A 27921-nucleotide genomic window follows, 5' to 3' on the forward strand; every position below is an offset into this window, starting at 1 on the left:
CAAAGCAATGTTGGTAGCACTAAGTTGATTTTTATTGTCTTTGAAGCATTGACAATTCTGTGGTACGTTTAACATAACTGCTCCGTTGATAGAATGCATCACAGAACAATAATCTGTGATTCAATTTTATAGACAAAGGGGGTGGAAAGTAAAGACACTTACGGAAAAAATACTGTTACAGTGCAGAACGCGCGAGAGGTTAAGTTTATGAATGAATTCAAAGTTGGGCGGACGAGAGTATATGATGCACGTTGTGTGTAACCAGTGAATGTAACATGTGTTCAGGTTGAAGGGTAGATTTCTCACTGAATCAGGAACAACCGAAGAATGGACAATGATGAAATGTCGTCCGAACTGAGCACGATGACGTGATAAATGACGCGAATGTATGAATTATGGCTGAACCGAGAAAGCGCTATTCTGCCAAGACGAGGTATCAGATATGTTAGCACGTCTTGGCGTAGGCTACAAATTGCTGGTACAGGAAATTGTTTCCCCGGACCTCTGAATCTGATTACCCTGTCAAAAACAGTGAAATACCGACCACATGTTGAGATCATATCTTGTAATTAACAAGATGTAACGAAAAGAAGTCTTCCGATGTATCTCGTCTCTTCTACTTAACGACATTAGCACATGTTCTGATAAATTTTAAGAGAAGAAAGAACACTGATATTCTATATTGTTTTCAATTATTGTACACGGTTCAGACTTCGTACTTCTGAAAATCAAAAACTTAACATACGAAAATTTAAGCCATTTTTACATGCACTGACTTTCCTACAGAACAGATGACCGAAAAATTGGCACTCGTGCTTAATAATGGAAGTACGCAATTTTGCAAATGAATTTGGAAACTACAACCTCAGATGTCTGTTCCATCATTCTACAGCAGCTTAACACAGAAAATATGTATTCGGTGTTTTTACCAAAACAAATTACGCCTATTTTTATCATGATTTGTTATCGTCATAACATATTCTTTACACACAGCCCCATAATCACATTAAAAGTACCTCCATCTTTCAACAGTTCTTAGCACATGTGTGTTTTACATAGAATCCATCAGTTTCAGGTACGGGCAGCGGATAATTCTGATGATTACACATCAAAAGTTCGCATGATCCATTATGACAGCGCTGAAGATCCGTTTTTACAAAAAATGTGTCTGAATGGTTTTCATACCGAGTCACTAACTCCCATCAGCACGTCCTTCGGGTAATGGATGTGTTATCCTAACATATTTGAGAGAAATGTGAGTGCATTACACAAAAAAATAATTTCAATGCAAGGATGTGGTATAAAACAATGGAGAAAATGTTCAAAATAACAACAAATTATATTTAATTGATTTACTATCATGAAATCAACAACATTTTACGCACAATAAAATCCAAAACATACGTCAGCAGCCGAAACACAGAAACTAGCAATAAAGGAAACATGAGTATTGTATATCAAATCTAAAACTTCTTGACGATGGTGAAGAGTCAATTGAATAAAATTTTTGGATATTATCCATCGTCTAGTAAATATAAAACGTAAAACGACGTTTCGGAGATGGGACTCCGGAGATAGGGATTAGCTCTATCTAGTGGGCCCAACTGTGTAGGAACCTGAAGACGGAGATAGAGTCCCATCTCCGAAACGTCGTTTTACGTTTTATATTTACTAGACGATGGATAATATCCAGAAATTTTATTCAGTATTGTACACGATGGCATGAACAAATAATTATTAGTTAATTATCAATGGTGGTCTTATGGATTTAAACGTCGCGTTGACTTGCAGGTGATACCAACGTTTCGGAGGAAAATACTGTTTTATCTCCTACCATCTTCGCGTTACAACATTGAAAACTAATACAAACATTTTTACCGCCGTGAGAATCTAAATGTATTAGTTCGGCTAGGTAAGTACCACTGAGACTGACAAATCAACCTTCCTACTCTCACAAAGAGCACATTACTAAATAGAGCAGCAATGTGTTAAAAGCGAATTTTTATCACATAAACCAAAATGTCGTTTATATATATATGGATTTAATGCTTTGTGTACATGTGCGACACATGAGGCTTTAAAGTTTTTGCTAAAATGCTCGAAAGCGGTCAAGCTCGACAAATTACAATACAGGGCTGTTAACTCCACTGTCATTAATTACCGCCTATCGATGTTACAACAATAAACAAAGGTTATATCGCAAATACATAATACTAAAACTCCATTCGAACAGATATAACCAAACCACAAATAACTATTATCAAATTAATAGAGGTACACACAACAAATCATCATACACTGTAATTGCAAGCATGAAGGCGTAACGGTACACACACAAGCAAGACCTGATCTCGTAAGCTCTGTCTCTTCGGCAACTCAAAAGGACTAGGTATGAGATTAGCTCGACCGGGCGGGGCCCAACGGATTACGTTTTTGTCCTCGTTTTACCAGCAGCCATAAGAAGAAGAAGAAGAAGAAGAAGAAGAAGAAGAAGATGAAGAATCAGCCTCCGAGTCGTTGTGGTTTTTTAGCATCTAGACGAAGCACAAAGCCAAAAATAAGAATTTAACACAAGAGGTTCTGCTTTATTGTGTTCGGCTCTTCGTCTCATTTGTTGATAAGTCTCTTACGCGATCCTTTGCTTGATTTACACATATTTAGAAATCTACGATAATTTAAATAAACCCACTAGAACAGCTAACCATCTCTTGATTGTGGTCTCCTGTTGTGAATCATGAGAGACTTGGGTGAGAAATGGCCACTGAATTTTGCTTACGAAACATCTCGTTCAAGCTCGCAAGGTTCTTTTACATGCCGTAAGTCTACGACATGGAACCACCTGCTTTACTTCTCCTCCGAAGAAAGTTGTGCTATAGATTTTCATCACCCTTAAAAATCCGTCAACCTCGGCCGGGTTTAAACCCGCTATAAGCACTTATATTCCTCATTATCAGTAAACGTTAACACGACCATTGAGATACTAGTGAATAACCACGTAAAAAGGTCACAGAAGCATTCCTGCCCTGGAATCACACTGCCGATAACAGGCTAAACATTTTATTCATGCAGTTCTAATAAACTGGGTTCTTGTCATTCCAGCGCAAACTCAACATACTAGTAAGCCACGCAGATACTTTCCCTTGATGTTATATCGGCTAAGCACACTATGCAGAGCTACATTCCACAAGCAATTCACTGAGGTCTGAATTACACTGACTGGCACGTATTTCATAACAGATTCCACAAATAGCTTCTGAAAAGTGATAACATATGCCAATCAAGCAGTGAGATTTAGTACTCGTGAGGCCAGAATTAAGTAGGCCTATGAGCTTAAATTTTTGTTTAGACTTCGAACAATACGTTGCTCCGAAACGTCGGCAACAACCTACGAGACCAGATGGCGTCTCAACCCAGAAGACAAACGACTGAGCCAAAACTTTCTCTCTGCCTTCACTCGATGCAAGGCTTTCGGTAAATTTCTTCGAATAAAACGGAACAGAGGTGGGGCATTTTGAGTAACGAGATAGTCTCATTGTCATTCAAGTAGTAATATAATCGTCACTGATAAAGCTGAATGTTTGTTGCCGTTGTTGTAAGTGAATAATCATTCTAATCTTTCGCCAGTTTTTAAAATAATTTTTTCTTAAAAAAATCTTTAATATTCTTGTTCATACTGAATTTCACACTCATTAATTCTGTCTTTCCATTTTATGTGAACTGGAATAATTTACTAGTTTCAAAACAAAAGATTATTATTTTTTAAATTAATTCCATTTCCATGTGTGTGGTTCAGATTTTCAACCGCTGCAATTTAAGCCTATTTTATCATCTAATAATTTTAATCACTATTCGTCAAACCATGATTTATTCTGCGTTAACTCGCAATAACGTGGACTGCCGGTGGCTGAATTACTGATATTCTCTGAAAAATGCTAGATCAGAGGTTCTCAAGGCCGCGAAGATGATAATGTTGCTATGGGATGTAAAGCCGTTTGGATTCATAGGTAGATATCAACGTTTCGGAGAAACATACTGCTCCATCTTTAGTGTCTAATTTCTATTGAAGTTCTTTTCCAGGACTTGTTAACTTACAATATGTAACTACATCTATAAGAAAAGAATCGCTGTAAGAAAAATTATTTACGTTAATTCATTATTAAATGTATCGCACGCTACTCGTTTATGAAACTGAGGTTCTACGCAAACCTGAATATTAGCATAAAAGTTCGTGTGTTCAGATCCCCAAGTTTTATTTCAAATACGTTGTTAATCCGTGCCCATACTTTTGATCCAGTTATGTCACCCTTCTGTAAGCACTTTCCATATGGAATCAAAATCCGACTGATGACGGCGAATGGGGATGAGGAGGGTGTTTGAGTGGTGTAGGGACGGAGTAGTTGGTAGGAATGAAAATCGCTAAAAATGACTGCGCTCGATTCCAATATTTCTATCACATTTCTGATACACCATTGGGACTATAAAGCCGACAGACAGAAGTCTGTATGTAAACATGAATAACTGTAAGTGTTCTATACAATACTACTGCCAATTACGATACTACCCGTTTCAAACCAATAATTTAAAATGTTCAGAAATAGAACTGAATAGGATCATTTGGAATTCAAATATGTGTTTTAAATCCAGGAAGAAATCGAAATAGCTTTCAGATTTTGTGTTGCGTTTATGTACTACGTACATTAAGTTATATGTATGTTAAAATAATGATAAGATATTTAATTCTCGCACGTGGTAGTAAACCGCAGTGCATTTCACGGTTGTAACCTCACCTGTAGCAACAACTGCAGACACTGTTCAGGGCAACAATCACATGTTAAATGTATTAACACACTTTCCTGTTCCTCTTAACAAACATTTTACGTGATTACTGAAACTCGGAACCGGAGAACGAGTAAAACCAACTCCATGGAACAGAGTCCTTTAGAAGCTAACAGTATGCCCAGCTAACCAAGAAATTTCCAGTGTTTTATGGAACAAAAAGATTCATTGCCGTGTTCATAAACGGCCCACCACTGGTCCCTGTTCTGAGCCTGATGAATCCAAACCACACATTCAACTTTATGTCCCTAAGTTTCATTTTAATATTATCATCTCATATACGCTAACGTCACAATCATTCTACGAAGCTTCTGACCACAGCTGAAATCACGTTCTTGAAATTAAATTTTAGGTCAAAAATTCAATTTACTCCATTATTCTACGATAATCAAGATCTGTAATGCAATGTTATAGTCGCTTTTGTAGATTTGGGCGAATTTAGTAACAGAGGTAAGGAATTAAAAGGGTGTGTCGGTCAGTTCGTCTACAACTTAAGTGCTCAACTAATCCACTGCATCTAGAATTTTTCAACTCCCATTACTCTTCCTTTCACGCGTTTCTCAGTAGCCAAGTCTAAAAAATTTAACTGTATATCGATCTCCCATAATACCAGCAGTTGATACATCGTAAAAAACAACAAGCAGGTTTTTAACGGAAGTAGCTAAACGTATAATGTATTTATTATATAGGACTTTTACTCAGCAGAGGAAGAACAGAATTTTCACTACAGAGCATGTATAGATTAGCTTAAAATTGTCTATGATGCCAGTTTAATCCCTTATGATGAAGGCAGAAATAATATCAGATATGTTAAAAAATAATTACGTGCTGACAGACTGATTGCTCGAGAAGACTTGATTGTAAAAATCATATCGTTAATACGTTATACTTTAACAGTCTTTCTACGAAGCAAAATTTCTACATGCGATAAGTAAAGTAATATTGTGGTAGAATTTAATGCGAGACTGTGAATATAGATCGTGGCTTTATAGATATAAGTTCGAGCTGTACACCATGGTTTCTGTTATATTTATCATAAGTTCTAAGACAGACCGAAGAATCAGGACAAAACTTACCATTGTCCATTGTACCTCACAAATTCCAATAAGCTCAGTTGCTTTAGTTACGTACACCCATTAACTACATTGCTCCTCTAATGCGATTCCAAACATCTGCAGTACCTGCAGTAGGCCTGTATTCTGCAGAGACTTGTCAGTTTAGCGGTTCGTTAAGACTTATGCTGACTGAAATTACATGAATGAACCATTTATTTTTGTACTGTACTTGTTTTATGTTGGTTTCTGATCCTAATTCCGATCTTTTAGTAAGTGGAACTGACACTGTAATCACAGTGATTTCAAACGTCACTACAATCTGTACATGAAACTCCAATTAGGTTTCAGTAATTCTGTGACAGTACCAGGTTCCTACACATTTTTGGACGCCAAATATCGATTGGAGTGCTTTCAAGCACGGCGTTATTTAACATGCCAAAATAGCAAATTAAAGATACCGTAAGTAATAAAAGTATTAAAAAATATTTAGGAGAAAAAACAAATAATTATCAGAAGTAATGAGAGGTTCACTTTAATCATAACTTAGCAACAACGTAATAAGAAACGCACGATATAGGCTAATCTTGGAGGGCAAAATGTTATTTAAATTACTTATAATGTATATATGCATATATACATTATGTATTTTACTCCTTTGCTATCTTCTACTTAATTGTTTGTTCTAACACAGAACAGTAGTTGCACTATAACAATGAAAAGGCAATGATGTAAATCAAATCTCCGGTGTCAAATTCCGACTACGAGACCTGGCCAAAGTTCTTCGTGGATCCCCACGATAATTTATTACATTTTTGTCCGTCATTAAGTTACCAAATTTCATAAATTTAACTGTGGCATCTTCATCCTATACGAAAGAATTGGACAAGCAATCCGGAAGTGTTTCTTCGAACTGGTCACATGTTTTCACTTTCAGCGCGTGGTTTCCAAGCAGCTGTGCGTTGAGATATGCGCCTAAGTGCTTAGTCCACACACAGTTCAAAAAAGCACATATCCCCGTGAATTGCAAGTGAAACTGTGAAATACGTCAAACGTTTAAAGTGGCCAAAAGAATACGACCAGACTACAAATGCACAATTCAAAGAGTGTGATATTATTCAGACTAATGGCCTATGTGGAACTTCCCAATATTTCTGAGCGTGCGGTTCCCTTAGAGCACGAGACACACATGGAAAGGACAGTATTGGATTTGCAAAATAACATGTAATGGTTGACCTAGGGTGTGAGAGAGAAGCAGAGAACTGCGACAACGTGGAAGCCATAACACGGGCCATTGGCAAAGGGGGAAAACATGTGAAACATCCCTCCCCAACCAAGCATAAGCACACACATAAGCACTTTGTAATTTGCTATCAGATTTCCAACATCGATTCACGGGCTCTGTAACACTTCACTAAGTGTACAAAATACACCATAGAACCTAATCAAGCGCCACAGCTGTGTTTTACAAAATTATTTTATCTCAAAAATAACGCGCACATATGTAAACTGACATAAAAAAGTAAATTGTGTACTCTACCCAAAGGGGAATGACAACCTTCATGCAAACGTTCGGCTAGTGAAGAGTTTCCCGTCCTTCATGGATCTCGAAGCTTCTTTGTGGTGTTCACAAAAGCCATCACTAGACCCTATTCTGAATCAGAAGAATCTAGTTCACACCCTCACAAGCTATTGCTTTGAGATTCGTATTAGCCTCCCGTAAAACCTCCGGATCATATGACAAACATTTTCGGCCGTCCGCGACTCTTATTCAGCTAGTCCACATATCTGGAGGGTGTCTCCTGTATCTACAGCCCAAGGACATTCCATATCCTATGAAAAGAAGCACACAACATTAAGAAACGAAATTAAAATTAGAAATTTTCCATATAGTTTTTGAAACCAGTTAAACGAATATTTTTGGTTTCCATATCACAAATGTTCTGAATGTATACTAAATTTAGGTGCTGAATCCATTATTCATGTATTTTATTTTGTATTAGTAATTAAATTAACTGTCCTGCGCCGTAGCCGCGCGGTCTGAGGCATCATGGTTCGGACCGGTGATACGGAATGCGCGCTGGTTCGAGTCTCCGGGGAGAAGAAATTTTCTCATGAGATTTTCGACCAGTGTATGGGACCGGTGCCAACCCAGCATCGTGAGGAAACTGAGGAGCTACAATGGGTAGCGTAATCCGGTCATGGAAACTAGCAATGCCTGGGGGTTCGTCGTGCTGACCACATGTCACTCTATATCTGGTTGGATGATCGTTCACCTCTGCTTAGGCATGTGAACGTGAGACCAGCAGTCAAGCTAGTCGGCTTTGGCTCTCTGGAGCTGTTACGCCACGGATTTAATTTTTAATTAAATTAACTAGAGGTCGAGTGGTTAATCACTCCTGATTCATATTAAGGAAGTGTCATTAAAATACAGTCGGGAATACCGGCTTATAAACTGCCATCAAAATCGAATAAATGGTTTCGGAGATTGGAACTTACAACAGACGGACAGACAGATATCTACGAAAATATGCAAGGTTTTTTTTTTCAAGAAAGGCATAAAATATAATCCAGTCCCCAAAATGTAGCTTATGTACAAATGAGACTTATCTGTCAGTGCCATACCGCGTAAACTCCTCTAAAGTGAAATTATTGATACATTACACGTCCAGACGCTTTACTGGATTGAACAGGCCTTAAAGGAGGTTTGTTTCAGAGTTTCGGATAAGCTAAACTGAAACGTATGATCAATTTACTGACTAAATAGAAGGGAATTAATATTCTCTCAAGCCAACGCGGTAGCGGTGCGGTACGATACAGCGGTAAGAGATAAATGCAGGCGAATCCTGCACTCAGTGCGCAAGCCTGTATTTAAAGCCGTTTAGCTTTATACCGCTGTATCGTACCGTACCGCTACCGCGTTGGTTTGAGAGAACCTTCAATATTTCAATGGCGCGGTATTTGCTGGTCGAGGTGATAAAAGAACATTCTACAACGCTGAATAGCATTCTGCCATTTAAAAAAAATTGATTAGTAAAACATTGATATGTCAAATAATCAGATATGTACATAGTCAGAGAGCTTCTAAAAACCTATAATATATTTAACCTCCCGATTACAAGACGCTTCCAAAGATCTTTGAAAATGTTTCAAAATACTCAAAGAAATAATCTGTTGAGACTAAACACAATTCTCTTTGGCTAAGTGGCACCATCATATCGTAACCGAGAAAGTTAACAACGAAACCCACCTCTCAGTTGGCAAGGTCTGCGATCAACCGTCGCAACAGCTACGGAAATATCCGAGCAATTTAAATTCAACAAACGGCAATTCAGTTTCACGTGCAATTGAGCCCGCATTACCCCCATGACCATTAACAGTGAGGGTGTGGGGGTGAAAGAGGGATGATTGGAATAGTTTGGAATCCACTTCAGAGGGGCCTCCACATACGGTGGCTGGAGATACGTCCAACTGCACAAAGACCACTTCAAGAGAATGTTCCATGAACTAAACTGAGCTGCAGGTCCATTCTCATCATTTACCAGATTAAAAGAGACTAATTAGAACAGGGCTTAGAAGTTTTTAAGGCTGGGCATATGAAAAAGGAGATGTTACAAGTCGAGAAATAACTCCACGTAGCAGAGTCCTTCTTAAGCAACTGACGGTCATTCAGCTAGTCAAAAAATTCCCCGTACTTCACAGGACCCGAAAATGCAACAACTGGATCCTATTCTGAACCAAATGAGTCCAGTCATACTATAATTATGTATGTATTTAACGATTTTTAGTGCCTGAAGTATATCTTATCCATTTCATCTTCATTGACTTGGCCCCTTAATAATACTGGGTGAAGAGTACAAATTATGTGTTTGTGTCTCACGTTATGCAATTATACATGAATTACACGAGAAAAATAAAGGATAAAAATATACATTTTAACTGTAATATTTCAGGAAAATATCACTTCATTTTTCCAAAATCAGACACCCCTAGAATTTAACTCCCAGAACTTCGAATCTGTCCTTAGGCTCTATTAGGCCGTCAGAGAAACAAATAAAATTCGTTTGGCGTCACTTTTTCCGGAGAGTTGGGTTGCTCACAGTTAGAAAAGTGTTTCTAAGCTTTCGCTTATTTACGCTGCATGGAACTGAACAAGCAAACGCATTGTACATTTTGTCAGAATAGCTTCAATGATGCGTTATATTGACAATGGCCCGCAGTTCCGCAATGCCGCACAGTAACCACTGACATGTAGAATCAAATGAAACTACAAACGCCAGTTAATGCTGCTGGAACGAGCAACTCCTGGAAAAAAACAGCTTACAAAGTGTACTGACCAGGATCAGAATTCGTTATTCCTGTGTCCGAACAATCCAGGTTTATCGATAATAAATTTACAATCATTACACTTTCATATCCTTTTATAATAATTTTAAATATATCAGAATTTCACGAGGCCTGATTATTACAACTAGAGTCTCTTTTTTATAATTTAACCCCTGTTGTTGGTGAATGGCTAATGTATACAGGTGTATACATTTTCACGGCGATACAAAAAAATGCAAACACAGAAGTCATCCGGCAGGTGGACTGACGTGGATTCGTCGGTGGCAAAAGTCTGTTCGGCCAATTCTGTTGACGAGTAAATTAAAGCAGACAGATGAAACATATTTTGGAACACTTTCTATAGTTCCAAACTAGACGTCCTTCGCGGCGTTATATATTTGTGTGTTAGTATTCGCTGTACCACATTAGCGTTCTCTTTCTCACTCACTTCACACGGTAAGGGATGTTTATTTTATGCCTATCGATTTATCCAGATAAAGCCATCTGTAAATATTTTACACAAAATGTAAATAAGGTAACGGACCATTTGTGTATTGAATGTAGCACAGAGGCAGAGCCTACAGCTTCAGTTTTTTATTTGGAAAGTAAACAGTTGTAATTTCTGTTCAACAAATGACTATCCTGACTGAGCGTTCACCCCAGAACTTTCACAAGAAATTCGAGACGGCGCTTTTAAACACAAAACGACCTCTCCCTTCCAGCTCATTTTACACAGGCCTGATTAACCCTCTAAACTTCACACAACATTGTAAAATACCCTTCAACCAACTCGCCAGACCATTCTAGAAGCGTGACAAGACCCTAAGACGAGTGTGGTTCAACATCACGTTCCGGTCACCTTATCTTTGTGTAGTTTTTCGTGTGCCCCATTATTGCTTGTACTTTGTGAAATTTACCCAATTCCCTGCAGACGTTCAATATCTGCTTGTCCCTGTCACACCTTCTACTTGTGTCTACTTTTCTTTACTATTTGTCGGCACTGCGTAGTTTATGTTTGGAACGAACACTGATGGAATGAATTTAAATTGTGTGCCACAAAATATCAGAATACTGGTTACAGATTTACGATTCGAACCTGAGATCCTCAAGATATAGACATGGAGACTGGGAACCATAATGGCATGTCCTTTTGTCAAGTTAATATGCGTCAGGACTATTGTGAGGCATCCTGCATGTACCATTCTGAAATGCTGGTCCTTTAATGCATCCAATGTTCTGGGAGGTGAAACCGATATTATGGAACTTTGTAATTAACACACATACTGTTTAAGCTAGTTCCAACCCAGACGATAAATAGTTGCTGCCTCCGCCTTTGTAGAACTTACTTCATGGAACCCGCTCAAGCCATAACGTTTCTGAACAAAAATGGCGTAATGTTGTACTTTCTCTAGCAGCCCCACAAAAAAAGAAGTGAGATAAATTATCTTCAAATTACAAAGGGTAAATACAAAATGTGTAATTGATTTTAAGCTTTCGTGGTGACTGAAAGCATCGACTTCTTCTCGGGCGAATAGTCGTGTGTGTATGGAGTTACAACTCCATACATACCCACTTCATAGCCCGAGAATAATGTACTACAATACGTTATTGAACTGGATTCAGTAATCCAAAAAACCAAAAGCACCAAGACAAAAGCAAAGCTTAGTACTGAAGAAATTTCAGCCAGAATATAAAAATATGATTTTCTCTCTAAATCGCGAAGATCAAATCATAATAATAATCTTACTGCTTGACAGCGCTAGTGGACTAACCACAAATCCGCAAATTAAAATCTTAGAACTGACATTCCGTACGGAATTTGGTGTTCGAGTTGTTAGTAGCTGAAAGGTCCTTTAAACGAAAGAGTTGCATTGGGCTTTTAGAAACCAGCTACAATTCATTTCTAGGTTACTTCCTTCTTTGTGCTTTTCTTTTCTCTTCTTTTTACCAGCCAAACAGCTTGTGTTACACCAGTCTGTTATACACAAAGGAATTCTCAAAGTTCTGTTTTTCTTTTGTGATATGAATTTGGCAACCACAATGTTGAAGCAGTGGGCCTGACAGAATCACAGACGTTAGTTATGAACTGTGCGGAGTTTATTTTAAAGCACATAGTCCAGACGTAAGTTTCACAACGCTTCGTCTCGCCAGAGGGAGAGAGAAAAAAAACATTTAAAGTCTAACCTTCAGCAAATATTAATATTTCGTCATTTAATTCATTACCTTATCAATTCACCCTGAGTTGAGTTTTATTAAGATAATAAAGCTATTCAATTATGAGAGAAACCCGTGGTTGTAACTAAGCATGAGGTATAGGCTATTATTCGGAACCCATACAAAATATTTTAAGGGCGTAACTTGCACAGAATTTTCTATTGAAACGCATCCCTGACTATTACACATGGACACCTTCACCCACGAAACCAATGAAAATACTGAATTATTGCATCCGTGTCCTGTTATTGCAGCTGATGAACTGCTTTAAATCAGAGCGGCCGTAATTTCATCTGTTTCGTCTCTCGATCAGCACTTTTCGGAGATAAACGTCCATGTCTCTCGAAATGTTATCGTCGGTGTATTGTTGCCTTATCTGGCACTTCCTTGACAGGATACGAACAGCAGCAGACAATCTTAATTGGAATTAATGTTCGAAATTAACACGCGTTCTGCTCGTGATTACACAGTGTTCGCATCTGCACAGCTCTTGCGCGTCTGGTGTGAGCGGCGGCCTAGCAACAAAAGTGACCTTGACCCGAGTGTCACGGAGGAAGTCGCGAGAGTCTAGTGCATGGAATTGGACCTGCTTCTGATTTAATTCTTGCACTGCGTTTTTAATGGTACGCTCTGTAGTATTCGACATCACGTTCGTGTGCCTCTTCGACAGCTTCAACACTTTGGCAATTTCACTTCTGATCCTCGCGTCACTCCGATGAAAAATCGTGCTATGAGCTATACAGCTTGAAAATGAGTTTACACGTTGTAGAGCCCGTCCCGTTTGAAAGCCGAATAAAGCGATAAGAACCAAACAGTCAACTGACTTGTCTCCCGAAGATAAATAAGCCAGCAGACTGTACCACTTCAGTTCATTTTATTAACAAAACCAGTTTCATTCTAAAAAGTTGATTAAATTCGAACAAAGAAGCAGGTAGATGCGATATAATGCAGAAGAGAAGTACAATCTGTGGGAATTAATGTATAACCATTTTCTCTTCCTCCTTCACTCCCATCCTAGCTGATGCTACCGAGATTAATTCACAAATCCACATCCATGCATCATCCCACTTGATCCATCAGTCAGGCTGGTGAGCTTGACAAACGAGCAACGCGTCCCGCGCCCCCTCTGACGGATGCACCAACCACTGTGAAATGTACAGTGGACACAGACTAGTAAACTTCTGTTTTATTTTACCTGTAGTTTATTTAACGACGCTGTCAGTACCTTATATTACATCGCGTTGAATGGTGGGAAGATTAATAAATAAAAATTTAAAACGCCGTGGCCTAATTTAAGGTAAACTCAGAAATGTTCCTAGAGTAGCTGAGGATAACCACGAAAAGTCTAGTCAGGACAGTCGTCTAAAGGTAAATATTTGATGCCGGGACCTCCCAAATACGTAAAAGGTGTGGTAATCTCACAGACGTGGCATTTGTTAACTAGTACTAACAAAGCAGTTGGTATAAAACCCATGTTAAAGTAGTTATTCACGTTTAAAAAGAACATGACAACACCCTTCCTATTCACAATTAATAATTATCTTCCTATGGTAGTATTCGTATATCCACAGCGGGAATCAAACAACGGCCTTAATTAACCCAAGTCAGTCAGTCGTAACTAGTCACGACTAAGCAGAGAAGGGATACGGCTGTGTGGTCCACAGAGCAAAGAGAGTGGTAGTAGCAATACTGAATTCCGTTCCAAAGTACGCACTGAATTGGGTTACGTGCATATGCATGGTCGACTGCAAGGGACTGGTGCAGTGTGTGGTTGGCAGTGAACTAGAAGATACGTTAAATGATTGGTGAGTGTGAAACGTGTACGGTCATGCTTGTGATCCAAATTGCAAACAGCTGTTATCCAGGGAAGAATTGTTGAACTTTAAGACGACATAACCCTCGTTTCCTGCACAGAAGAATTTCGGTTTTTATATAGATTCTCTTTAAAGCATGTTCATAAAAGTGCTGCAAAAATCTCTAATTCTCCTGGTATTAAGCTTCGATTTTGACCTCACTCTGTCCCATTATTTCCCTTGTAGTACGGTATGTTCATGACATTCACTTAACCACGTTTGTCCGGGATTTACTGGATTCGTATTCCAAGCTGTTTACTTCTATCCAGGTGTTGCACTTTAGGGGTTACTTTATTTTACATCCTCATAAAAGTCCGAACAATAAACAAATTTAGCAGTAATTGACGTATAAGACGAACTAAAGTTAATTTATTTTATGGCGTTATATTGACTCCTGAGAATGTGTAACATCTGATGGGATACGGCAGGGTATTCTAAATTAGTAATAGAGTGGAATATGGAAATGAACGTGGCCCATTTTACTGGCAGTCACCTAGATTCGAAATAAGCATCTCTCAAAAGCAAATCAGATGCAACTCCATCCGGGTTTCTAACTAGAGCAAAGTAATATATATTTGCAGACACAAAACATGAGGGTAGGATGTACCACCCCGCTCTTAGAAAACCTCACCTCCAAAAATGAGAAACTAGCGACCGAGATATTGTTACGTAACCACTGTGGAATTAATGCTGCTGACTTCTCCGTTTCCCACACACCGAGTTACGGCAATCTGCTACAATTAAATTAGAATAACTGACAGTACGACACTACAGAACAGGCTCTGTTAGTACAGGGTTAATTATTCGTATTGGTGTAAAATGTTTACTGTGTTAAAACTCGCCAATAACCAATGTAGCCGACTCGGCATAAATTAGACACACAAAATATCGTTCAGTAATTGTCTCCCTGCTTCTTTCACCGAGCAATGTTTTTCATATTCTGTAATAAATGGGAATGTCATCAATCTAAGCAGGAACAGAACGCAAAAGTCGTGACAAGTACGAACCGCAGCCTAAGTGGTGCGTCACAATCCTAGAAGCTGACATATTGATGTGGTCCTCGGCACTGACTCAAACTGATGGCATTTATGAAAGACTCACTCTAGCCACGAGAACCAACCTCCTGGTTCCAACATCATTAACCTAAGTGCTGAACAGTGTTCAGCTCAACAGAACCGAGTTTTTATTAAGTGCTGATTGAGTTGGCATTGTTCACACAGTAGGGACTATTATCTCAGTAGCAAGAACTCAAACAACGAACGGCTTGTAAAGACGTGATTAAAGCTTGCTAATTGTCTGAGCAATTGCAGAGTTACTTGTTGATACGGTCTCTGTTTCTGTAAAGGATTTAAGCTCGTAGTTGATCTCGGAGACCGGCTATTCAAACCGAGACTTTTCGTGACTTTCCTCAGACCGTTCAGTGAAGTTTTGGTATAGTTTAAATAGGCCAAGACAGCTGCCTCACATGGATCTTCAAGTAAAAAATTATAATTAAGGTATCATTCAACGTTGCATAACCTACATAGTTACAACGCGTTAAATAACTCTGAAATCAATAAATAAATTTAAGAAATGGAGTGAAGATTGATTTTCAGAACAGAGCTCCATGGAACACAATCCTTTTTTAAAAAAATTTCAATGACTACCATCACTAATACATTCTTATCCTCTTATGGATTCTGAAGGTTCATTACCATGATCAACAAAGTTGGCCACTGGCTCTACCGTAGCTAGATTAATCCACTGTACACCTTCACATACTCTTCATTTTATATTCATATTAATATTAACCGCCCATCCATACTTATATCTCACAATTGGACCGTTCTTTCAGTTATCCCGACTGAAATTTTCTATACATTACTCATATGCCCATGCATGCTACATGTCCCGCCCACCTCGTATTTCTTTGTTAGTAGAACAAATTACATTACGTCGAGTTATATGATGAGAATAAATTAATGATCTGGAAAGGGTGTGGAAGGAAGCGATCGTGGCCTAATTTAAGATACCGTTACTGCTCCGGAATTTTCCTGGATGGACTAAGGTAACCCATAAAAATCTCATTTAGGATAGCCGATCGGCGGGTCGAGATTTGAAACCGGGACCTCCCGAATACAAAGCAGGGGTGCTAACCATTAGGTCGCAATTTTCGATGTATATCGATAATAACCTGTGATAGGTACAATTATGAAGTTTTTCGTTATGTATATTCTGAACCATACATTTATTATATAATCAAATATAATGATCTTCTGCACAGGTCTGACATCGAATGATAATCAGAATGGACAATTTTTGTGGCATATTTTGAAGTAGACTACTAGGCTAGTAAAATATTTCCTGAAGTAAGTGAAGATAATATCTTATATATCAATTAGAAGAGTCCCCTTTGAAGGCAGGTGTTCCAGTTACAAACAGAACTGTTAACTATTTTGATGTGACACTTACTGAACCCTAGATGAAAACCATTTTCTATCCACTTACATTTTTACAACGTTGCGTCAGAAGTAAAGCTGACCGGAAGTTCAAAAACCAGGAAATAAATGCGTATGGAAGGAGCTAGGTAAAACACCCATTGTAAACATCAGCAGTAGATGGAAATGTATGGTCAGTCTTACGTCACAGGTGATTTACGTTCAGATCTGCCAGTGGATGGGTCTCAGAGTCGTCCTGGATGGCTAGAAGAGATTACCCCTTCTGAGAACCTAACCCCGTTGTCCAGCCAATATTCGATCACTACTCACTGAAGCATGACGATGCAATGACGATGATTATAGTAGTAATAACAGAAATAATAAAAAAAACTAATATAATAAATCATACCATATGCATGCATGCATCCTTTTGCAATGTAACAAAGAAAACCTAAGTCTATCGAAAATCGTGTAGTGGAGTGAGGACAGTGCATTTTGTAACACTCGAAACAAAACGAATCGCAGCAAAACAAAAGCGTTGAGATTTCAGAGAGAAAAAACTATTTGTGAGTGCAGCCAAAACGAAATAGTTGAATGAAAGATACTTACGCGCCGGTTGGTCACAATGTGAATCTTTTAAAATGTAACTGGTTTCACTGGTGAAGTGGAAGGTCAGTCTGTAACATCTACAGCTGCAAACATCTGACGATGATCCGCAACGTACGAAACCCAAAGACGAATTGTTTGTAAGATTAATGTAGCACTTCAGTTATTGGATCTTTAGGTCTGATATATAATCAAAAGTAGCGCCGTTGTTCCCACTCTTTTGTATCCATTAGAACTTTTAAGGGTCAAATTATAATAACAAGTTATTTGTTTCATTATTATTATTAATACCTGTGAAAAGATGGAACAGTTACAGAACGTCGCTGTTGCTATAGAAACAAATAATCACTGAAGCTGACAGCAGCTCGCAACGCGCATCATCGACACTGGCCCGTCTTCCTTTGAATCTTTCCACTCATTCTTAAACAGTCCTCTGATTCATACCGACATCATCATTCTAAAGTGTCATTCTGCCAGTTTCAATGGTTTCACATCCACTGACCACTAAAGTGAAACAAATTCTACGGCGCATATTTTCAACAAAACAACCACATTATATCGGAATATAACCGTAACTCAAAATAAAATGAAAACAAAGTATTTGCAATTGTGGGAAGTTTCGGCCCCTAGGATTGATGTAGTATGTACCTTCAAACGTTGGATTCTACCTGCAAGTCCACGCGGCGTTATAACCCAGAACACGGACATCGACGACTTCATCGCCGGAAGAACGTCAAACTTCAAATGTGTATCAATCACCTTCTCTTGTGCTGCTATTAGGCCTATAACTTTTAAACTAAATTAGAACTCTCTTTACTTTCAGACTATAAACTGTGTACGTTCGCCTGTTGCCGTATGTGGCTGTGGTAAGCGGTGTTTGTTCCACCAAAACTTTTTTCAACCCTTGGAGCACCGTGAAAATCAAGTAGGATTCGAGGTTTTCACGGCGGTGAGTACGAAGATGACTGTCTTCTGGGTTGTAGTGATGTGTAATCTAGTAGAAGTTTACCAGCGTTCTATCAGGGCATGACCGCCCTGATGATGGATGCAGCAAGTACCTCTGAAACGTTGGTAAACTTCTATCAGACTACAAGGAGCTAAAACCCAGAAGACGGCCATCTCCGTATCATGAGAGTTGACTTTTTGTGCCATCATTCTAACTAGGTAACATATTGCTACTGGAAACATTTTTTCAGCGAACTGCTTTTTAGCCAACCATCAATTGAAAGAAGGGGATCTAATTCAGCACATGATTAATTTAATCACCGACATCGTATTTTGTTGCCGGAAGTTGTTAAATTTATAATTAAATTTACACACTAATTTCACAATATAAAAATAAACAGGAACAATATGCGTTACGAATAAAACCTGCCGTGGAATTAACCTTAATGGAATGTTTCACGAATAAAATACGCGAGCGCACACAATACAAAATTAATTAGTAACGTCGTGTCGACTTTATCACTTCGTCCGCTGGTAAACAAAGTGTTGCTGAGCTTCCTATTAAGGTAATTAATAAACTGAAATTAAATATATTGAAGAGCTGCTTATACAAATGTCTGTTGGCAATAATTACGTAACTGCCACAGATATAATTTAACTAAATCCCCATCTGACTGGGCTTTTGTTTAAGAGATGGCGCTATAAGTGTGAAATAAAGAAAATTATTTTCATTAAATTTATTTCTGTGAAGTGAGAATCCATTGCCGTTGCCCAATTTCGGTAGAACACCACGGTACCAGATTTCAGTTACAGCATAATTCGGAACCACTGTTATAAGGGAAGAACATACAATGAAGGCGATTTAGGACCAAGCGCTGAAGACGAGACATGAAAGAGCAAATGACTATAAGGGAGTGCATAACGAAGAACACCATAATTTTTACTCTTCGCCTAAGATTATTTGGGTGTTTGGGTGATGTAGTAAAACGGAAAAGATAAGCAAGAAACATACCGCTCATGCAAATTTCAGGGGAAGACACCACTGCGGAGACCTATCCACAGGTAGAAGCATAATATTAAAATTTATCTTCAGATAAACAGAGCGCTGATGTGAGGACTGCGTTCAAATGATGGATTTTTGTGATCTCGACTTCCATAACAGATGAACATTTCTTCAACAGTTGTTTCTAAAGAGATCCTTTGTCAAAGAATTATTTAATAAAAACGAAAAACATACCATAGGTCATGTTTCAAAATGACTTGCCGAACACTTCCGTCTTTTCCTGTTCCCGTCGAAAATCTTTTGTTTTTTAAGTGGTGTATCCTCATAGATTCTAACATCCCTCACCAGTCTGATCCATTCCTCGAGTAACACGAGCAGACAATCGATACACCTATACTGTAATACTAACATAACCGACCACGTCACTCGTCGTGATTGCGATGTTAAACGACGCACCGCTTGCCACTCTGGATGAATCAATAAGCAAACACTTCATCGACGTTGTTGTTTAAAAAGATTTATATTCCACTATTGCGAAGAAGGCAAATAATTCTTTCAAACATTTGGAGAATTAAGACTATATTCATCATCAGTGTCAATTTCTTGCAGTGTAGTCGCACTAATGCAAGAACAGAAACATAAATTTTGACACTGGTAGTATTTAGCAAAAATATCTATCACGGTCTCCGGAAAAATATATATAAAGATAATCTCATTGTCCTTTTTCATAACAGCGCTAGAAAATAAGTCAGCAAAATGTGGATAATTTCTTTTTTCGATCTTAGTTAGTTGTGGTTGGTAAAGACATCTGCGCTCTAGTGCAGAATAATAAAACAACGTATATCTAGCCTACGGAGAAGTTGGAACGAAGCTGAAGCTTCCGAGCTATGCCTTAGATTGCAATTTGAGAAAAGACATTAGCTTTAAATTCCTCATACGTCTGTTTATACCATAACACACATGTATCCTACTAAAATTAATACCCCAATGTGTATTCACCATAATAAACGAGGGCTGAAAAAATACCAACATCAGATATAATATTTGGAACCTACTTGCTATTCAACCTCAAATCCCAGACTCGATCTGAGAGCAAAGACGGAACATATGACCCGCACCTGTAAAGTCTTATCTAATTACGTAAGTCAGTTTACTGTTATCATGTAATAGTAAAAGAAGTCCCGTGGTATAGTTGAACCATGCAAGGGCTATGTAAATACGTTCTCCAGTCAGGAGAACACAGAATAACCCTCCCCTCCCATAAACGTACTTCGCGATTTAGTATTCTTCATTTGTGTTCGTCTTAATTTAGTAAATGATAAACAAGTTTAATAAGGATAATTTCTCACTCTAAACATTACACTCCCTGATCTAAACATTAAAACTTATTTTAAAAGTATGCCGCTAATATGGTGACACAATTTAAACACAGTTTAAAATCTGTGTGTGCTCCAGGCTCTCGAAAACTTTCCCCTTCCTGTTAACTTAGTTTAATGCAGTCATATTGTTTCTTGGTTTATTTAACAAAGATTTCTCAACTCCATAGGCTACATAAAATTAAACCAGATGATAATAATTCAAGTTCATACTGCAGTATAACAGCACTTCCTGTAAAATATTTAACGTTGCACTCTAGAAATACAATTCCTCTCAGAGCTCATAAATGAAATTCATCCCACACGCGAAACAATAAACCTACTTTCGAGCCGTCCTGTGCTGGATGGTCACAGCTTTAACAACCCCCTCATCAGTTCTACGAAGACAGCACGTGAGGCCCGGCGGGAGATGCTTGTCGTATGGAGCTGTCCAGGGTACAGGGCCCCAACAAAAATCTTTCAAGAGCCCGCTCCTGCCTCTCAAGCGCTGTTTATTCTCTATGACGTGCCAAAAACACAAGTAGTGATGGACGTACAATCCCAGTAAGAAACTAAACTTGGCGAGGATCCGACGTGCTGTAAATAGCTGAAGAATTCATTAAGCCTGTAGCAAATGTACAGTTTCATTTCAGTGGATGTTTTAAAACGCAGTTAAACATTACACATACAAATTCACTAATCAAATATGCTATTGACAAAATGTTTGTCCCTTCAAAAAATTATTTTACATGAAACCTTGTCTGTGTGAGTTCAGACAGATTACAAGTCTATAAAAACACCGCCACGCTGACTTCCGCCAGTTTTGCAATGACTACAATTAAGAAAGCAACCAGAATTTATTTATAGGCATTTCTTTCCGAAACAACGTGCTATTTTTAAATCTAAATATTAAAATAAATGTACAAATAGCTTATTGTGGAACAGCAAGATTAAGTTCAGTTTCGAACGGTTAAAATGCAACTGGTCATCTCGACGGACCGCTTTCTGTTCGCTAACAGCCACTGACATCTTGGTGCATGTGACGTGGATCTAAATTGGTTAACGCCCCTCCTGTTGACCTGAAGGTCTCTTCACAAGCGTTCCTGTGATGCTCGACTGTGAAGTGGGCTTTGCTCCACACGAGACGCGCACATTTCGATATACTGACAGCAAAACTAACACAAGTAGCTTATGTCACAGCGGTCCTCAACCTTCTACGACCTGGAACCACGTTCACCCTTTCTTACCGACTCGCTAATTACCGGATTATAATTCATGGTTATGTGCTTATAAACAGAGTTTCGTTATACAGTCAATAAACAAGCACGTCCTATATAATATAAATTATTAAATATATTTCAAGTAGAATTCTTTATAGTAATCATATGTGTCCTTTACGTCCTAAAGTTAGCAAGAATGAGCAAACACCAAGAAAAGGAATTCTAAATGAAATCCTTGAGATATAGATTAAAGTCGATCTTAATGAAAATTTTAGTATACAGATTACAGGCCTAATAACGAATAGGTATAATTTCAACAATCTGAAGCAGCATAACAAGATAAATTATCAAATCTGCATATCAGTTTATTCTGATAATCACCTTTGAGTAGCACAATGCTTGACAGAAATCTTCCTGGCATCGATATTACCAACAAGAAGTACGATTTTAGAGAAATCTTCGTGGCTTAGAAAATACTCCGGACATATGAGGCAACTTCTCTGACATCAGTGCTAAGCGTATAATCTAAACAAGATGCTACAGGCGTCAGTAGTGACTAAATGAATATTTATTATAGTACGAAAGTAAAAACCTGTTCCAGTAATAAAAATCAATATGAAATAAACTCTGTATTCAACAACAAAATCCTAAGTGGGTCAATGTAAGGACCGAAAACCCGAGAACCATGTCACTTTCGATTCTGAATTGCAAAGCATTCCCAGTGGATCGTATGGATTGACCATGGGTCAGAAGTACATAAATTCAATTAAACACTAGTTACATCTTCATAATGCAATATATTGCTTCATGTTACACGTTCAGCAAACACTGGCAGCCTCAAAAACCAATGTGTTTCTTGCACATTGGACACTGCGATGAGGCCTAATCATCGCCCTGACGATGGAGACAGCAAGGACCACTGAAACGCCGGTAAACTTCTATAAAACTACACGGCGCTGAAACCCAGAAGTACTCACCGCCGTGAAAACCTCATATCCTACTTAGATATCCAAATTGCCACAATGCATAAAAATACCATTGTTAATGGCCGAGCATTTTTTTGTAACATTCGACGGGCCGTGTGTGGCTTCTTGATTGGTCTGCAGATATATACCATTTTTGCCCATAACAACTTCGATATTAATGTGTATACAAATTTAGATTTCCAATCAAAATTCTCTTGCGAGGTTAAGAAAGAACAATTTAAAAGCATCGGCATGCTCCGGGAACGACTTGTAACCATTCTCGTATTTATCAGAGTCTGTTTCCTCTACGAAAAGGAAATCGGTGGACTTCATGAAATATAGTACCTGTAGATAAGAAAACGTAACAATTGGACCGACGCTGTTGACCGCACGGCTCTAAGGCACGCTCAGTCTCACACTGCCTGCTTGGGGCAAGGATGTTTGTCCGCGTTTGTGTGTGTGAGCTGTCCTGTAAATCAAGAGGTATTACGATGGTTTAAACCATCCACAATCCAAGAAGCCACGCGGTATGTCTGAGTAGGCTTTAGTAACCTCCCTCGACCCGAATAGCGGAGAATGTGGTTCGAACCGGGCTGTAAAGCCAACAAGAAGAAAAAACTTGAAAATGTAAATTTGCAGAGGAAATAAGCAGCATTAATGTCCACTAACACTTTCGTCACTGAAAAATAACTAACAATGGTAAATACGACGTTCACCACCATATATGCATTACTTGTCTAAGCCTCAAACTGGATGATTTAAGTTAGGGACTTTGAGAATACATTTTATCCTCAGAATAACATAAACCTCACCATCGACAGAAATGCTGTCCCGTAATCTCGACTCAACATTTGGTATTATTTGTTAGTAATTAAAGTAAGCAAGCGGGGTTTCTTAGTTTAACATGCAATCACTCTGCGGTCCGTGATGTCTGCATTGCAGTTACCTCACGTATCTGCGCTGCACAGTATTATTTCAAGGGGATAACTTACATATATTCCCGGTGAAGACATCGATTTTGGTCTTCTGGATTGTAACGTCGTATGGCCTTGTAGGAAGATAACAACAATTCAGAGGGCGTCAGCGTCGTTAGTATACGGGGCGCGTTGGTATCTTTAAAAAGTTTAGACAAATGTACAGACTACTAGAAGTTACGAGAAGAATTGCACGAAGTCTCTGTTGATGACTACTTCCTCCACTTTTTCCAATGTTCTATTATTGTGGCTAATGCCCCTTTCACCTCCTCTTGATGACAGGCGATACAGAAGTTAATCATAGCTGGCAAAAGGGACGTGGAGTTCGAACCAATGTGGGGTCTGTTATTCCCCATACAGGCCAACATAATTTTGATTTTGTTACAGGCGAGACCAGAACACTAGACCCCACCCCCAGCCTTCCCTACAATTAATATCCATAATTCTGCTTAATTTAAGACCATTATGTGATGTATTTTTAGTGAGTACGAACATAATAACATCCTATTCTTCTTGCAAATCATTATATTCATATAATACCACACCTATTTGTGTTTTAATGCATTCCCTATGTTATTGCAACCTTGTTTCAGTTTCAAGTGACAAAAACAATCACAGCTGACAAGGGAATTTCTCTCAGGAACATGTCTTACATTTTTAACACAGAATATTTGTAAAAAGTCAACCCATTCGAATTACGATTTTTAGATGTTCCTCTTGTGTGAGCGAAGAACACCTTGTGGTCCCGTCAATGTCTATTTCTCTATCTGTCGCGAATTTCCTACGGAGGTAGGCAACCCGCATAGTCGTGGATCATTACAGGAACATTACTGATGCTGAACAATGGGAATAAAGACCATTGCTGGAACACGTTATTATCACAGTTATTATTACTATAATTATTTCGTATCATAACAATGCAAAAATGACCAATATGACGTGTGAAAAACACTTTCAGAATGTCAGTGTACTCTAAAGAGCACACCTTTCCAATTGTGTTCACTTTACGCGGCTGTTTCCAAAAATGGAGCTACCGTGTATATCTTAGTACATCTGAACTCCCAGTTACAAATGTTCACATTATATACCTACCCTTAGGACAGTAAGGCAGGTGAGTGGGTCAATTCCAAACATGTTGCTAGCTACGTAACTGCATCAAAATGTTAAATATTCCAGTTCGCCCCCATACACTTTTGTTCCGGCGATTCTAATATTATTTTTTTTATTTAGTGTTCTGTCTGACGACAGGTCCATATGAACAGAATCCTTCCATCCTTTTCTCGGACTGGGACCTGTTCATATACGTTCTTGGCAGATGATCCAGAAGTGGTTTGCCATTGCCTTCTTCTGTGTGTGAATGGAGTAATTGTTGGGATGCCACGGAGAAACCGGGGAAGCCCCCGGAGGAAAACTCCGTGTTGCCTAGACCACGGCCTTGCCCAACACAAGTTATAAATTCGGGCACCGCCGGGAATCGAACCCAAGACCCCAGGATTACAAGGCCAGCGTTCTAACCGCTAGACCACCGTGTCAAAATGAAACTTCTTCTATGGATTATTCACGTTAATCTCTACGATCTCCGAATTATAAGACAATGAATGAACGTGCAGAACGTATGGCAGAATTGTTTTAATGAGAGATCAGACCATGGCAATGACTTTAACGTCACAAAGCAACACATAAACAAATTATTCCCTGAGCGACAGCTACCTATGGTCGTATCGAGTGTATTTATGATAGGCGATTCACTTTTCTGATCATATTAACTGCTTTTACGGACTATGGATTTTCTTTTTCTCCGATAATTCGTTTATTAATTTGTCGCCAGCTCTAGCCTCACTTTTAAGTGTAACACTGTTGCGCAACAGAGTTAGATGAAGGTATACCAAGCAGTGGCGGCTTGTCGACGCTGGTGACCACACCAACAATGATTTTAAATTAAAGTTGCAAACCAAAAATAAAAATTAGTGGACAAGTATGTTTTAAGACCTTCAATATATTTAAACTATCCATCGATTAACTACAACGAACCGCTATCGGTATAATATCTTATCACGTAACAAATTAATTAAGAAGATTCAAAATGTTAAATGTTACGTTCACAGAAATATATGTTTAGTCTAATAGGAGTTGAGCCTGAGGGCAGTATTATGAATCGGAAAGCTTCTCTACTCGATTTTGAAAATGTTATCCTAGAAAGAATATTTACTCCTGTTTCCACAAATATTTAATTCTTCCTTTCAGTCTCAGTGCTCCCAAAATGTTCTAAAACCAAACAGGCCTATAACACCTCAAATATTCAGCCTCTTCGGTTCTGTATTTGTTCTCCACAGGGGGCTTATGCTACTGGTTCAAAACTACTGATAGAACAGAAATAATTATCGTGAAAAGTTGGATTTAAACGTGTAAGAAAGGCTTAATTTTCCAATTAAATGTCCCTATGCTAATGACAACCGACACTATAAAATAAAATATGAGGCCGAGTTCTGCTGGATATAAGAAAATACGTAGTGTCCACTTGAAAGTAGCCCACTTTGTGGAAAGATTGTTAACACACAGTACCAGTTCACAATAAATCCTTTGAAGAGAATTTAGACATGGGTAATACAAGTGACTGGTGATAACAACAACAACAACAACAACAACAACAACAACAAGGCTGTGTCGCTCGTCATACGTCACTTCACTTGACATTTATGGGGAAAGTTCGTCTGTTGATATTCTGCCTAGGACATAAGAGATTAAAACATAACGAGACTATCGGCAAATTTGGAACTACGCAATAATAAGAATTTTGGCACGTTCGTAAAAATTTGGCCATTGACCCCTGCGAACGGCTCCAGTGGCAGCTTTCTTTTCTGAAACCAGTAATAAATGGGGAAGCGTCTGGATGGTGATGATATTATGAAGGTTTCCCCAACGTAATCATGGTAACTCATCTGTAATAGGAGCAATATAGACCCGCAAAAGCAGATTTAAGGGAGGAGAGGGGAATTCGCACGCTCTACAGAAACTTTATGTTGATTTACTTCAGGCCTAAAGATTCACTTAGTTGTTCCTCCGAAACGATAGTACCTGCCTACAAATCCATACGGGGTTACAACCCAGAAGAAAAGCATCAACATCTCAAAACCGCCTAAGTTGTGATGATATTTCTTCTACAGTTTACTGACACCTAGAACGGTCTACTGGTAGACTAACTCCATACAGCCGGCAGCAGGGGATTCGACATCTGGTAACCAGTCCATCAGTAAACACGTCTGCAGATAAGGGTCAAATATCCATGCTTTAATCCGCTGCCTTAGAAAGTGTATGGCTTCTATAACTAAAACACTGAATTCATTTTTTTAAAAAAACCCACTATCTTCATGTTTAAAACCGCAAAGAACTAACAGAGTTAACTTTATAGGTTATAAAATTATGTTCGAATCCGGACACAAAAGAAAGGCAACACTATTCCCCAATATACCTACTACATTAAAACAGTACCATCACAATTTCCGCAAACACATTTACGACGTCCCTAACAGAAACCCCCCCCCCCCCCAACAAATTATAATTCAGATTGATGTAGGAAATCACAACTATTAAGATTCTGTAGCGTTTCACCGCTGAATGATTGCTTGGCAACCTATATCTAGATGAAACCCACAACTTATAATCATGTCATTACTTCAGTATATACTACATTCCAAAGCCAGACGTAAACATGCATAAAACTCACCGATGAAGACTAACTGGTGCGAAAGGATCAGCAAAACTACCATAACGCCAGCAGAGCGATGAGGTCTCATTTTTATTAAGTTAACCGACGTTTGTACTATTAGAATCCCATTTTAATGCAATTTCATGCTTCGACAAACCACCACGTGCCTCAACGGAATATGCTCCACGTTTCCACAGACGTCTTTCGTCCACTGAAGACCCACGCGTACTGGTAGAACTATTCAAATTTGATATCAGCTCTGCAGGCGCGCCACTACTTTGCCCCGTAGTTCTTTAAATATCGTGTAGATGGCAATGCTCCATTATATTCCTATGGCAGGAAATCATGCGCACTCATACACAAACATGATTTTTCCCTTTTGGAAGAATATTAAATACTACGCAACTTGGCTTGACCCTCAAGCGTCAAATAAATTTCACCCAACTTCC

The 27921-nt window shown here is 38.6% G+C and overlaps 1 protein-coding gene across 7 annotated transcripts in view; it reads right to left on the minus strand.

Annotated features, from left to right (window-relative positions):
• Nucleotides 1–27716, minus strand: part of Hasp (Hig-anchoring scaffold protein) — a 98214-nt gene extending 70498 nt beyond the window's left edge. For 6 of the 7 annotated variants that reach the window (XM_087342812.1, XM_022058447.2, XM_022058450.2 and 3 more), the window contains exon 1: nucleotides 27491–27715. In XM_087342812.1, coding sequence (XP_087198938.1) covers nucleotides 27491–27560 — 70 coding nt within the window. In that variant the 5' untranslated portion in view covers nucleotides 27561–27715. Of the gene's footprint in view, nucleotides 1–27490 lie in introns of all 7 variants that reach the window. The other variant, XM_022058451.2, reaches the window with a different exon arrangement.
• Between the last annotated feature and the right edge of the window lie 205 nt (nucleotides 27717–27921).

This window comes from Zootermopsis nevadensis, unplaced genomic scaffold (assembly GCF_977971745.1).
Source record: "Zootermopsis nevadensis isolate Lab colony 2312 unplaced genomic scaffold, Znev_1.0 Znev_ptg000004l, whole genome shotgun sequence".
Taxonomy (NCBI): domain Eukaryota; kingdom Metazoa; phylum Arthropoda; class Insecta; order Blattodea; family Termopsidae; genus Zootermopsis; species Zootermopsis nevadensis.